Consider the following 13,979-nt stretch of genomic DNA (forward strand, 5'->3'; position numbering starts at 1 on the left):
GCAGGGGGCGCGTGGTTTTCCCATCTCATCCCTGGAGGAGGGGCTGGAGCATCCCGGGCAGCCAATCAGAGACAGGCTGGGGGGGCGCTTTGAAGAAGTTTGGGGAAAAAAGTTTGGAAAAGTTTCTATAATAACGAGGGGGCGTCCGGAGGGAGGCAGCAGCGGCGGAGGAGGGGGCGTCTCAGAGAAGGGAGGGCGGGAGCCACGGGTCAAGATACTGCAGCCTCCTGAGATTCCCCCCTCCCACCCAGACCGGGACCTGGGGGCTCTGGCCGGATCCATGGGGGCAGCAAGCTGCGAGGATGAGGAGCTGGAATTTAAGCTGGTGTTCGGGGAGGAAAAGGAGGCCCCCCCGCTGGGCGCGGGGGGGTCGGGGGAAGGTCAGTGCGGGGCTAGGGAGGGGTCTTGGGGTCCGTGAGGGAAGGGCGCAGGGATCCTGAGTCTGGGGACTTTCGGGCAGAGAGCCTGGGGTGAGAGATGAGGGGCTCAGAGGTTGAGGGGAGGTGCGGGGCTCGGGGGTCTGCGGAGGTGAGGCTGGAGACCCGGCACCACTTTCTCCTTTTTAGGTCGTGACTGGGGTGGGGGTGGGGGGGGTGCCGTTGGCTGCGCGCCGCCTCTCGGCTGGGCTGTCACTGGGATGCGGGGCGGGCGGGAACAGCGGTCCCGAGAGCCCCGGGCGCTGCCAGGGAAAGGGGAGATTGGGCTCCGGAGCTTGCCCCTTGGGGACCGAGCCCTGGGCCCGCAGACGGGACGCCAGGGGCTGGGGGCGCTCTCAGGCCCAGCCGGGGCGCCCCTCCCCCTCCCCCGTCTGGCCGCAATGAGAGGCAGATGGCGGGGATTGAGCCGGGGGCGGCGGCCGCCGCTCGCACGGAATCCGCGCAGCCCGCGCCACCCCCTCCCTCGCCCGGCCGGCGCGCGGCACCCCTCCGCTGCACCCCCACCCCCAGATTGGGGGGAGTGAGGGAGGAGCCACCTTCCCTTGTCATCACAGCCCTGGAGCCCCCCTTCCCCTGGCCACCGTTGCGATGGCAACTGGGGCTCCTGCCAGCGCCGTTTGGGGGTTTGGGAACCGCTGCTAATTGGGTTCATGTGTGAGTCGCCCCCAGCTCAGCCCAATGCTTACTTAAACACGCCTCCAGGCCCAGCTCCAGCCCCTCTCGACCCGCCTCCCTTACCTTGAGACCCGCCCCGTCTGGTACCCCAGGTCCCAGGGCCAGGAGCTCAGAGTGTGATGTTCTCTGCGTAGGAAAAGACCTGACACGTCTGGCTCCATCCGTCTCCTCCACCTTCCCAAGGCCAACTTTGCTTTTGTCTTTGTGGCTCTGAAGGGCATCTCAGAGACCTCTCTTTACTGAGGAGGGGGCAGCATACCAGACTTGGGAGGCTGCCCGCTCAAGGAACCTAGACCTCTCACCTGCTTCTCTCTCTCTCCCCATCTCCTGTGACGTCCCTCTCTCTGTCTCCTTCCCTTCCCATTCTGACAGAACTGGACTCAGAGGACACCCCACCATGCTGCCGTCTGGGCCTGGGGGAGCCTCCTCCCTATGGTGCTGCCCCTATTGGCATTCCCCGGCCCCCACCCCCTCGGCCTGGCATGCACTCCCCACCACCCCGCCCGGCCCCCTCACCTGGCACTTGGGAGAGCCAGCCAGCCCGGTCAGTGAGGCTGGGGGGGCCGGGAGGGGGCTCCGGGGGGGCTGGGGGAGGCCGTGTTCTTGAGTGTCCCAGCATCCGCATCACCTCTATCTCTCCCACTCCCGACCCGCCAGCTGCGCTGGAGGACAACCCAGATGCCTGGGGGGAAGGATCCCCCAGGGATTACCCCCCACCAGAAGGCTTTGGAGGCTACCGAGAGGCAGGGGCCCAGGGCGGGGGTCCCTTCTTCAGCCCGAGCCCTGGCAGCAGCAGCCTGTCTTCCTGGAGCTTCTTCTCAGATGCCTCTGACGAGGCAGCCTTGTATGCAGCCTGTGACGAGGTGGAGTCTGAGCTAAATGAGGCGGCCTCCCGCTTTGGCCTGGGCTCCCCACTGCCCTCACCCCGGGCCTCCCCTCGGCCGTGGACCCCCGATGACCCCTGGAGCCTGTATGGTCCGAGCCCTGGAGGCCGGGGTCCAGAGGATAGCTGGCTACTCCTCAGCGCTCCTGGGCCCACCCCAGCTTCCCCACGACCTGCCTCTCCATGTGGCAAGCGGCGCTATTCCAGCTCAGGAACCCCATCTTCGGCCTCCCCAGCTCTGTCCCGCCGAGGCAGCCTAGGGGAGGAGGGGCCTGAGCCACCTCCAGCACCCCCATTGCCTCTGGTCCGGGACCCGGGCTCCCCTGGCCCCTTTGACTACACGGGGGCACCACCAGCCGAGAGCATCCCCCAGAAGACCCGGAGGACTTCCAGCGAGCAGGCGGTGGCCCTGCCTCGGTCTGAGGAGCCTGCCCCGTGCAATGGGAAGCTGCCTTCGGGAGTAGAGGAGGCTGGGGCTCCTCCCGGGGGTCCTCGGAAGGAGGTGGCCGGCATGGACTACCTGGCGGTGCCTTCCCCACTGGCTTGGTCCAAGGCCCGGACTGGGGGACACAGCCCCATCTTCAGGTGAGGGTTGTGTCTGACACCACTGCTGTCTCCAGTCATCTCACCCAGGGAGCAGGAGGGCCAAGGGATGGGTTTGAAGAAAGGTCCTAGTTCTGTGTCCTTGGCATTTCGAAAGAGAATCTGCTACCAGCTTGGCTGCTGGTAAACTACTCAGTTTTAGGGAGAATTTAAAAAACGCACCCCCTTTGGACAGATGATTTGCAAAAGGACAGTCACTCCTTGTGGATCAATTAGAAAAAGCCCCTCCAGCCCCAGAAGGACCATGTGGGTAAAGGAGGAATTCCTCTAGGGTGTCCTCCACCCCCAGCTCGGTGCTGGAACATGGGCTGGATTTCAGCCCTACAATGGGCAGCAGGAAGTCTCCCTTCTCTAACTCAATTTCTAGGGCCTGACTTGTGGCTTAAAAGTATACCTGCTAAATTTGAATAAAGTAGCATGTATTTGCAAGTCAAAGAATTCATATTAAACCAAGCAGTTCTTGCTGTTCTTTTACACCTTCCACCCTCAAAGAACCTTGTCCATTTCAATAATCCTAAACCTTGGATGTCAGATCAAGCTGGCTCCATCCAGAAAAGTTTCCCTTAGTTGTTTCCAGACATTGCCGAGTATCACCTGGGGGCAATTACCGGTTGAGGCTCCCTGGCCTAGGGTATCTGGGCGCTCACTACAGGAAAGTTGCAGATCCGTAACCCCCAGGTCTCTGGAACCCACTTGTCCAGCCCCAGCTAGTGGAAAGGGCGCTGTCCCGGAACGGATGTGCTCAGTCCCAGCTCTGTCAGTTGCTGGCTTGCTTAGCCCTCTACGTTCTACCCTCAGTTTCTTTATTTGGGCTTAACAAATTAAGGGGTTAATTTCTGAGACCTTTTCTGGTCTGAAGTTGTGCTTCTTTTTTTGTTTGTTTGTTTTTTTAATGTGGGACCTTAGTTCCCCGACCAGGGATCACACCCATGACCCCTGCAGTGGAAGGGCAGAGTCCTAACCACTGGACCACCAGGGAAGTCCCTGAAGTTGTGCTTCTTTACTTGACTCTTCCTATCCAGGCTTGGGGGTTAAACTGGGCTTGGGGTTCCTCTGTATCCAGACCCTGTGTTCAGAGCTGGGAAGAAGGGACTCTCAGTCCTGGTGCCCATTTACATACCCTCATCTCAAGGGGCTCTGAGGGGTCTGTCCCCCATCTCCCCTGCTTCTGGACTTGTGGACTGTTTTACTTCGGCTGTAATTTTTCTTTCTCCCATACCCACCGCCGCTTCCTCCCTTACATCCTGGGGAGCTGAGACCCAGGGCTGCCCTGATTGGGGTGTGAGGCTGTGGGTGATCAGTGCTCTTCTCTCTGTCTCTGTCCAGGACCTCTGCCCTCCCCCCGCTGGACTGGCCTCTGCCCAGCCAGTATGAGCAGCTGGAGCTGAGGATCGAGGTGCAGCCCAGAGCCCACCACCGGGCCCACTATGAGACAGAGGGCAGCCGGGGAGCTGTCAAAGCTGCCCCTGGTGGTCACCCCATTGTCAAGGTAAGGGGCAGAAGCCAGGCCTGGTAGCCTCTCTCCTCTCCAGTCCCAGATCCCTGCAGATGGGCTCCAGCTGTGCAGACCCATGGCACTGCCCTTTCCCACACTCCCTCTCAGCAATGACCCTGCAGGCGGCCTGGGGGAGGGACTGGTGTTGGGGGAGGAAGGGTGCACTTCAAGGACCCGGATGTACTTTCTACTCCTCTGTCCCTCCACCCCCGCTCCACTCATCCCATGGGACACCAGCCTTATGTCTACTCTGGAAAATGGTGGCCTGCCAGATGTGGGGGAGGGGTCAGGCTGAGGCCAAAGTTCACTGGGAGTTAGGTTGTCTCTGTTGAGTTGGGCCAGTCTCCCTTGGAAGATTTTCCCCTTTGCCCAGCCCAGTTTGGGCCTCATTCCAAGAATAACACTGTGAACTCCAGGCCACGTTTTCGCCACAACTGGTGGAGAAACTAGTGCCCAATCCCCCCCTGGAAATCCCTTCCAGGATATCCTTTATCTTTCACTCCTCTCCAGGGGTGGACTGAAAACTTAGGGATGGATGAAGGATGAGACAGTGGGGATTTCAACTGGGTGGCCTTTGTCTCCCTCTGCCAGCTCCTAGGCTACAGTGAGAAGCCACTGACCCTACAGATGTTCATCGGCACCGCAGATGAGAGGAACCTGCGACCTCACGCTTTCTATCAGGTGCACCGTATCACAGGCAAGATGGTGGCCACGGCCAGCTACGAAGCTGTAGTCAGTGGCACCAAGGTGTTGGAGATGACCCTGCTTCCTGAGAACAACATGGCAGCCAAGTAGGTTCCCACTCCACTTCCCCTTATTCTGCGGGCTTGAGGACTAGCCTTTTCCATGGGGTCTAAGCTAGGTCTGCTCTTCCTCTCCCCAGAAGAGTTAGACATCATCCCTAGGAGGTGTCAGGCATTCTCACCATCTAGAAGAGGACTTTGGGGCTGGGGAGTACTCTGGAGAGGCCACCTCTGGGTTCAGATAGCCCCCCATAGTCTCCCAGAGAAGGTCATTTAGGGCTTTGGATGGAGGGTGATTCTGGCATCAGCTGGGAGGGCTTGCCTTCCATCCTTGGCTTCAGCATTGACTGTGCCGGAATCCTGAAGCTTCGGAATTCAGACATTGAGCTGCGGAAGGGTGAGACGGACATCGGGCGCAAGAACACACGCGTGCGGCTGGTATTCAGGGTACACGTGCCCCAAGGCAGCGGGAAGGTCATCTCGGTGCAGACAGCATCGGTGCCCATCGAGTGCTGTGAGCAAAGAAGCCCTGTAGCATCTCTCTGCCTCTGGCTAACTTCTTGTCTGTGTGTCTGTCTGCCCATCTCCTCTGCAGAATGTTCGGTGCCCTGCTGGTCCTGGGGACACCTGTAAAGGACCCAGCCCTTATTTCTATCATGGATGGGCTGGGGGAAGTGTTCTACTTTGCCCCTGCTGCAGATTGTGCCTCTGGGTTGGACCAGAGCAACCCTGTCCTCCATCTGCCCCTGGGTATCCCCCATGTATTTGTTTGCATAGCTCTTAGGCCTACCCTGTTCATCTCTGTCTTTCTGCCCAGGAGTGGTTCCTTACATGGTCTGTGTGACCCCAGGGAGACCATTGTTTTTCTTGTGTGTCTGCTTCTGAGAAGGGCTCCTCCAGGGCCCTGTGACAGTTATTCTAGGGAGGGTTGGGGCACAGGAGGCTGTCCTCTCCATACCAGCCAGCCAGGCCTTTCCTGCACTGCTCTGCAGCCCAGCGCTCAGCTCAGGAGCTGCCCCAGGTGGAGGCCTACAGCCCCAGTGCCTGCTCCGTGACGGGAGGGGAGGAGCTAGTGCTGACTGGCTCCAACTTCCTGCCAGACTCCAAGGTGGTGTTCATCGAGAGGGGCCCTGGTAAGTATCTATGGGGAGCGGGGGAGGGCAGGCAGGAAGAGCTTGGAACGGGAGGGTGAATGATTTCTGGCACTGTCTCTAAACTAGCAGGTTGAGCCTCAATTTCCTTATCTGTAAAATGGGGCAGATAGACTGCCCGTCCTGTTATACTGTCTCCTTCCCATGCGTACTCTAGGCATCTGAGACGCTCAGGATGGCAAATAAATGTAAGAAATACACATTCTTTTATTGAGGAGTCAGCTTTGAGCTAATTTACCCCCATGTGGCTGGGGAAGATGAGAAGGGAAGAGGTGACTTGTACCCCCACAGGTGGACGCTGAGCCCCTCCTGAGTTATGGGACTGGCAGCACAGCTGTGATTACAGGAGGCTGTGAGGTGCCCCAGAATAGAGCTGCCGGGGTGGAGAAGGGAAGACTGAGGGCCCCAGGTATACTCACCAACCTGAGGCCTCTGCTCTCCCCAACCCTGCCCACCCAAAGCCCCAGCCCTATCCTCAAGCTTAGCGCCCTAGGACCATAACAGAGCAGAGTCAGAGGTTCTGGGTCATGAGACTTGGGGTCTTGTAGCCTCCCTTCAAGCTGAGACTCTTTCCTACCCTTGAACTTCTTTCCAGCTCTGTCATGGGAGGGAATGTTTAGAGTTGCATGAGAGGGTTCCAGAGTTGTTTCTGGTCCCTGGACTGGCCCTGCCGTTTCTCTTGGCCTCAGCTTGTGGCTCTAGATCTTGGAGACTGTTTTAAACCCTGCCTGTCCTACTCAGTTGAGTAAACATGCAGCGGGCTCCTCTGTGAGCTAGGCCTTGTCAGGACCTTCTGAGTCTGGCCTTGGCTCCAGCAGGAGGGGAAATGGCAGAGGCCTGGGCACGGGGCAAGGGGTAGGGGCCGTGCGGCTGGGCTGGAGCTCCCTGTTCTTCCTGCACAGACGGAAAGCTGCAATGGGAGGAGGAGGCCACAGTGAACCGGTTGCAGAGCAATGAGGTACCGGTGTTACTAGGGTCCCCCCTGTGGGTGGGAGTGGGGTGGGAGAAGTCAGGAGATTCTCAGCCGGCACCCTTGAGCTTGGGAGTGGACTCCAGCAGCTACCTGTTCATTTCTAGAGGAGGCAACCTGGCCACTCTGGAAGCAGGGACACCTCTAGGGAATGAACTTTGCTCCTTTGTAAATGGAAAAAGCCAGGAGGTGGAGTTAGGGTACTTGGAAGGGCTGGGCTGAGCTTAGTTCCCTGAGGGCCCCCTGCCTCATCCTCTGCTCCTCCCCAGGTGACGCTGACCCTGACCATCCCCGAGTACAGCAACAAGCGGGTGTCCCGGCCAGTCCAGGTCTACTTTTACGTTTCCAACGGGCGGAGGAAGCGCAGTCCTACCCAGAGTTTCAAGTTCCTGCCTGGTGCGCTCCGGAACAGCCCATGGTGGGGGGATGCGGACGTGGGGACCGATGCAGGGGCACAGGGATGCAGTGCCCCATGGTGAGGGGTCAAGGGAGGGATGAGACCTAGGGATAGAAGAGACCTAGGGCTGGAGAGTGCGCGGCGGGGAGACTGCCAGCCCTCTCACCAGCGTGTCCTCCTTCCCATCTGTCCAGTGATCTTCAAGGAGGAGCCTCTACCGGACGCATCTCTCCGGGGCTTCCCTTCATCATCGGGGCCCCACTTCGGCTCTGACATGGACTTCTCACCACCCAGGCCCCCCTACCCCTCCTATCCCCATGAAGACCCTGCTTATGAAACTCCTTACCTGTCAGAAGGCTTCAGCTATGGCACGCCCCCTCTGTACCCCCAGACGGGGCCCCCGCCATCCTACAGACCTGGCCCGCGGATGTTCCCTGAGACTGGGGGTACCACAGGTTGCGCCCGCCCACCTCCAGTCTCATTCCTTCCCCGGCCCTTCCCTAGTGACCCCTATGGAGGACGGGGCTCCCCCTTTCCCCTGGGGCTGCCGTTCCCTCCTCCAGCCCCCTTCCGGCCTCCACTACCTTCATCCCCACCACTTGAAGGCCCCTTCACTCCCCAGAGCAGTGTTCACCCCCCACCTGCTGAGGGATACAGTGAGGTAGGGCCAAGCTATGGCCCTGGGGAGGGGGCTCCGGAGCAGGAGAAGTCCAGGGGTGGCTACGGCGGCAGCTTCCGAGACAGTGTCCCTATCCAGGGTATCACGCTGGAGGAAGGTGGGTGTGGGACCAGGGGCTGCGAGTGTGAGTGTGTGCAAGAGATTGCTCTGCATGTTTGCTGAGGGCTGGAGCTTGGCTTCCCAGAGGTTGGGGCTCCGTGGTCCCTCAGGGCCAGCTGGAGGGCCTAAGGAGGCCAGTGCTTGGTGCGTGTGGCCAGTTGAATCCAGTTGAATTCTGAAGGGGGCACGGAGTACCTGCCTAACCTTTCTGCTGCCTCGGCCCTTGGCCCCAGATCACTAAATCTCAGGGCTAGAAGTACTTGCAAGATCATTCAATCTAGCTCCCTCAATTTGCAGATCCAGGCAGTGAATTTCAGAGAGGGGCAGTGGCTTGCTGGTGTCCCCGCCAAGCACGTTTTCCCTTGCCTCAGCTTCCCCGTAAACCTGGTGACAGTGGTCTGGATTGGTGATGAGGGGCCTTCCTATTTCGCCTCTCTTTCCTCCCACTGGCTACACCCACCTCCGGCCCTGTTGACAGCGACTGCCCTGACGCTGCAGGCCAAGCCAGCAGGAAGGGGGCCTGAGAACCCACGTGGATGGAGTTCAGCAAGATTTGATTGAGAGCAGGGGTCAGGACACAGTGGGGAAACTGAGGCCCAGTGGTAGAGAAGCCAGTGCAGGAGGAGCCTGGAGGCATCCTAGACGGAGGCCTGCCTGGAATGGATTGGGGGTCTCTGGAAAAGGAGGCGACCTGCCCCTTGCCCAGTCTCTCAACTGCCCCTCCTTTACAGTGAGTGAGATCATTGGCCGAGACCTGAGTGGCTTCCCTGCACCTCCTGGAGAAGAGCCTCCCGCCTGAACCATCGCCTGGCCCCTGCTCCCCCCTGCCCTGCCCACTTTCCCTTCATCCTGGGATGGCGGTTCCAGAGGCTTGGGGGCCAATCTGGTTCCTCTTTCCCCAGTTTCTTGCCTGCTCTCCCCTGCCCTCCCTTCCCTCCCCTAGCTGAGGTGTGGCCCCCCCCCGGGGCCTGGTGCTGCCTTGGAGGGCTGGGGGCGGGGGAACATGGAGGCCTGGGATGGGGGTGGACCCTGGGGGGGCTACTGGGAGCGAGGACTGGAGGACTGCCCGGAGTGAAGGCCGTGTCTAGATTGTGTACAGACCACGGTGCTGGGAGGCTGGGGCCAGGTTGATGGGTAATAAACTGCTCGCTGACTAGTGTTTCAGGCTCCAAAACTCTTTGGAGAGAGAGATGGGGCAGCTCACTCTAGCCCTGGCCAGAGGAGGCTTAGAACCTGGAAAGGGATGGGATGTGGCTGGGAAGATTGCATCCCAAAGAGTATCAGTGCAAGGGGGTTGGGTGGGTTTGAAGGGTCGCAGAGGCTCCCTAAGTGGGGTGAGGTCAGGAGCCAGGGTTTGTAGACCTCTCCTCCCTGGGGATTCAGTTTCCTTTAGGAGCTTTGGGAAAATCTGTGTATTTTCCAGTTACTTTCTCTTGCTACCACCAAGATGATTCTGATTCATAGCCAAGGTCAGGAAACACCAGTCTAGTTCCTCTCCCTCATTTACAAAGGAGGACTCTGGCTCAGAGAGGGAAGGGGGCTTGCCGTATGTCACACAGCTAATCAATAGCAGGTTGAACGCTGCACTCCTGGGCTCCTGCCCCCAGCCCACCCTCAGATATCCTAACCCATGGAGGTCAGGCCCCTGAAGCTTCTCTCCCTGGAGCAGGGTAGGAGATGAGGGACGGCTGGCATGGGTCCATCCACACTCTGGATTCTCCAACCTTTGGGGTCTGTGAAGACATTCTGGAAAGATCTATGTTTCAGAGGTAGACTGCAGGAAGCCAAGAAGCTCCCCAGATGCCCTGACATTGCCTGAGCTCCGGCCTTTCCCATAGGTGTACCCACATATCACCACTGACAGGCCCGGCCTGGAAACCTGGTTTGCCCCATGTCTTGACAGCCTAGGGGGCCAAGTCCCCAGTGGGTTGGGGAGAGCCTGGCATACAGCAGGCACTGAGTACCACTGGCCCAGCTGCAGGGGGCCGTACCTCAAAGATATTCCGGGTGTTAGTACTCTGAGAGACTTGCCTCACCTCAAGGCTGGTATGTCCAGTGCGTCTAGACAGGCCTGGCAAGTGCCCATGTGTTCAGCTGTGGGTGTGACAGAAGCTGGCTCTAGAATGGAGGACAGGAAAACGAGGATGACCCCTGGTCTTGTCACTGCTGCTTTGCAATGAATTTCCTTTATCTTCCTGAACACAAACTGCTGCGAACTAGACTGATATCCGGTGATTGGCTCACTGGGCCATGGCTGCTTCTCAAAGGTACCCTCCAGCAGGACTAGAGTCATCACCCACAGCAGGAGGGACCCAGGGCACACGTGTCCTGGCCAGCACCCTTCAGCACCCCCTCCAAGATCTCTGACAGGCGGCGAGTCAGCCTCTGTGAATGAAAAGCTATAGTGATGGGGACTCGCTGCCTCCCACGGCAGACCGTTTCACTCTCTGCCATAGCACTGGCACTCATTCATTGCCAGGCATTTATTGAGCAGCTACTAAGTGCCAGCCAGTGCATCCTGGAGGACCTCATAGCCTCATGGGGTGACAGTAAGTAAACACACATTATAACTCAACAATTCAACTCAGTAAATGTTTCTTGTACAGATAGTATGTCAGGTCTTGGGCGGGGGGAATGAACAATTTTAATATGGGGAACAGAAGGAGAAGCGCACAGGGGCACTCCATCCAGCCGTGGGGGTCAGAGGGAACTTCAGGAGTGACTTCTAGCCTGGGATCTGAAGCATGACTGGGAACTGACTGGGCGGAGAGTAGGGGAAGGGCAGGCCAGGCAGAGCCACCAGATGGGCCATGTCTTGGAGGAGAGAGGCAAACAGGGAGGGCCAGCAGGTCGAGGGCTTGGCACGCTCATGGGACTGGTGAAGTTCTGGAAGTCGGGGGGGGGCTGTGAGTGGGGACCAGAGAGGGAAGCAGGGGCTGGGTTCTGAGGGGCCTTGTAGCCATGCTAGGAAGCTTAGTTATCCAAGGACAATGGGCGCTTTTCCCACTAGACCGTGGGGCTTAATCTGGGATTGATACAATAGAGTTGCCTCACAGGTCTTCCTGGGGTAGAGCTTCCATCTGCTTCCCTGTGACTCTGCTCTGCCAGCACATTGTTCTGCCCTGTGGGCGCATACTTCGCACGCCTAATCCCTCTTTCATTAGAATCCTGAGGTGGGTGGGCCAACTCCCAAGGTCATTGTCTCTTCCCAGGTTCCTACAGACATCCAGCTCCCTGAGGCTGGAGTTGGGAGAGGGAAGAGAAGGAGGCTGGATCTTCGGTCGGTGCCAGAAAAGACTTTCTTGGCCACGGTTTCTCAAAGTGTGGTCTGAAGATTACTTGCATTTGAGTCATTAGGGAGGTTTTTTGGTTTTATTTTATTTTATTGTTTGTTTTTGTTTTTAATACAGATTTCTAGGCAACACCTGACCTACTCAATTTGTATTCTCTGGGGGCAGGCCTAGGTTTCTGCATTTTAAATAGCACCCTAGATCAGGGGTCCCCAACCCCCAGGCGGTGGACAGCTACCAGTTCATGTCCTATTAGGAACCGGGCCACACAGCAGGAGGTGAGCAGTGGGCGGGCGGGCGAGCGAGCGAGCGAGCGAAGCTTCATCTGCCGCTCCCCATTGCTCCCGGTCACTTGCTCACTGCCTGAACCACCCGCCTCCACCCCCAGCCATAGAAAAATTGTCTTCCGTGAAACTGGTCCCTGGTGCCAAAAAGGTTGGGAACCGCTGCCTTAGGTGATTCTCCGGCACAGGAAAGTTTGAGAACTAGAGTCATTTGTCAATTAAGGGTCATTCCTTCCCACTCCAGACTCTAAAACAGCTCCCTGCCCCCTTCTCATAGATCTAGTCTGGGCTGCTCTAGGTGGAAGGTCACCTGCAAAAGTGTACTTAAGGGAGGGGAAAGGCACACACATTCCTGACATTGCAGCTCCCCTCTCCCCTCTCCTTGGCTCTGTCTTGCTCCATGGACAATCTGAGATGGTCTTGGGGGCAGCCTGGAGCTCTGGTGCAGCAGCAGCTGCCCCAGAACTTTTTTTTTTTTTAACATCTTTATTGGGGTATAATTGCTTTACAATGGTGTGTTCTTTTCTGCTTTATAACAAAGCGAATCAGTTATACATATACATATGTTCCTGCCCCAGAACTTTTGAGTCTCCTTCTCTGGCTGGATCTCTTACCTCTAGGACACCTGGGGAGGGCACACTGGGTAGCCTTCCAGGTGAATTTGGGCTCTGCCTGGAGCACTTCTGTGATGCCTTGGTGCACCCGCTGCCAGACTTTCTAAGTGTCGGGAAGAAGGCTGCAGAGGAGTGGCATCTCATGTACCTCCTGGAAACTCCAGATGTGGGAAGTGCGCAGGGGTTTGGTGCCTTTTTGGGAGCTGGTTTTAGTGGCCTCAGCATCTGGTTGCTTCCACAAAACATCCCAAGAAAAGAAAAGGGGAAAAAAAGGAGATGGGGAAGGAACCTCTAAACTATAAGAGACTTAAGGACATATCAACAGTTTGGCTATTCCTTATAACATTAAGCACAGACTTGCCATGTGATAACCACCAGCAATCTCTCCCCTACATATTGACCCCGGTGAATAAAAAATTATGTCCACACAAAAACCTGTTCCCAAATGTTTATAGCAGTTTTATTCATAATCAACCCAAACTGGAAACAACCAAGATGTTCTTCAGTAGGTGAACAGATTAACTGTAGCACATCCAAGCAGTGGAATACTACGTAGCAATAAAAATTAACGAAATATTGATTCATGCAACAATATAAATAAATATTAAATGCACTTTGTTAAGTGAAAGAAGCCAGACTCAAGTGGCTACATTTTGTGTGATTCTATTTACATGACATTCTGGAAGAGGCACAGTGGTAGAGACACAAAACAGATCAGTGGTTGCAGGGGGAATGCTTAGAGAACAAGGAGTAGTTGACTGCAAAGGGATAGCACGTGGGAATTTTCAGGGTGATGGAACTGATTTGTATGATCTCACGGTGGTGAATACATGACTCCGTGCCACTGTCAAAATCTGTAGAACTCTACACGGATGGAAATTAATTATATACAAATTTTTAAAGAGTCATTCAATCCTAGGATAGAATGCAAAGTGTAATATATGAATCTAAATGTATTAGGAATATATATGGAAAAGGTGGTGGTGGGTGGGAAGGAGCTAAAATCAGTAATTTGGGGAAACAATGTTTTGACTGGGTACTGTAAGGCTAAAGACAAAAGGAATCATACGTACAGATTATAGTTGGTAAAGTTGTTACAGGTTAATGATTCTGAAGCTACTTAACCTGTATACTAGCGTTGAACAGTAAGTAAATAAATTGTAGTGAGGTAGGTTTCTCGCTGTCAGAGAAAGCACGGGTTGGTTATCATGGTGTGGACTGGAAGGCTAGGAGAAACCCTGTGGTGCCGGATTCAGGTTGGAGATATCAGTATGAACTCATGCTCATTTTACATGTATCTATATCCATGTCTATATCTACATAATATTATATATAATATTATAGAATATATAATAGAGCTATATAAATATCTATATAGATAGATCTATAATCCATAGATATCTGTTTTATATAAGTATATATAAAATACATGCACATACACACAAATAGATACAGAGATAAATATAGATATGGTGTGTACAGGGGTTAATATACATACATATATTTGCTAGCTTTGTCTGCTAAGAGAGCCTAAAAGGAGTGGCACCCCATTATCAATGAAGACACCTAGCATCCAGATGTTGGCTTCTAAAAACCATTCGCCAATAGAAAGAACCAGGGTTCCTTGGAAAAATGGCTAATTCTAGAGCTGGGGCAGGG

At 56.0% G+C, this 13,979-nt stretch overlaps 1 protein-coding gene across 3 annotated transcripts; it reads left to right on the forward strand.

Annotated features, from left to right (window-relative positions):
- The first annotated feature begins 10 nt into the window (after positions 1-10).
- Positions 11-9,291, forward strand: NFATC4 (nuclear factor of activated T cells 4). Of its 3 annotated transcripts, none has more exons than XM_007447903.1 (10): positions 11-380; positions 1,485-2,580; positions 3,925-4,087; positions 4,685-4,884; positions 5,178-5,350; positions 5,829-5,969; positions 6,890-6,945; positions 7,227-7,353; positions 7,549-7,809; positions 8,864-9,291. In XM_007447903.1, exons 1-10 carry the CDS (start codon positions 281-283, stop codon positions 8,929-8,931), a joined length of 2,385 nt encoding a protein of 794 aa, XP_007447965.1. In that variant the 5' UTR covers positions 11-280; the 3' UTR covers positions 8,932-9,291. The 3 variants fall into 3 exon arrangements, with proteins under 3 accessions (XP_007447965.1, XP_007447963.1, XP_007447964.1); XM_007447901.1 differs by having other exon boundaries at positions 7,549-8,130; positions 8,864-8,935; XM_007447902.1 differs by lacking the exon at positions 11-380 and adding an exon at positions 1,017-1,091 and having other exon boundaries at positions 7,549-8,130; positions 8,864-8,935.
- Positions 9,292-13,979: the final 4,688 nt, after the last annotated feature.

Source organism: Lipotes vexillifer, unplaced genomic scaffold (assembly GCF_000442215.2).
Source record: "Lipotes vexillifer unplaced genomic scaffold, Lipotes_vexillifer_v1.1 scaffold558, whole genome shotgun sequence".
In the NCBI taxonomy this organism is placed as follows: Eukaryota; Metazoa; Chordata; class Mammalia; order Artiodactyla; family Lipotidae; genus Lipotes; species Lipotes vexillifer.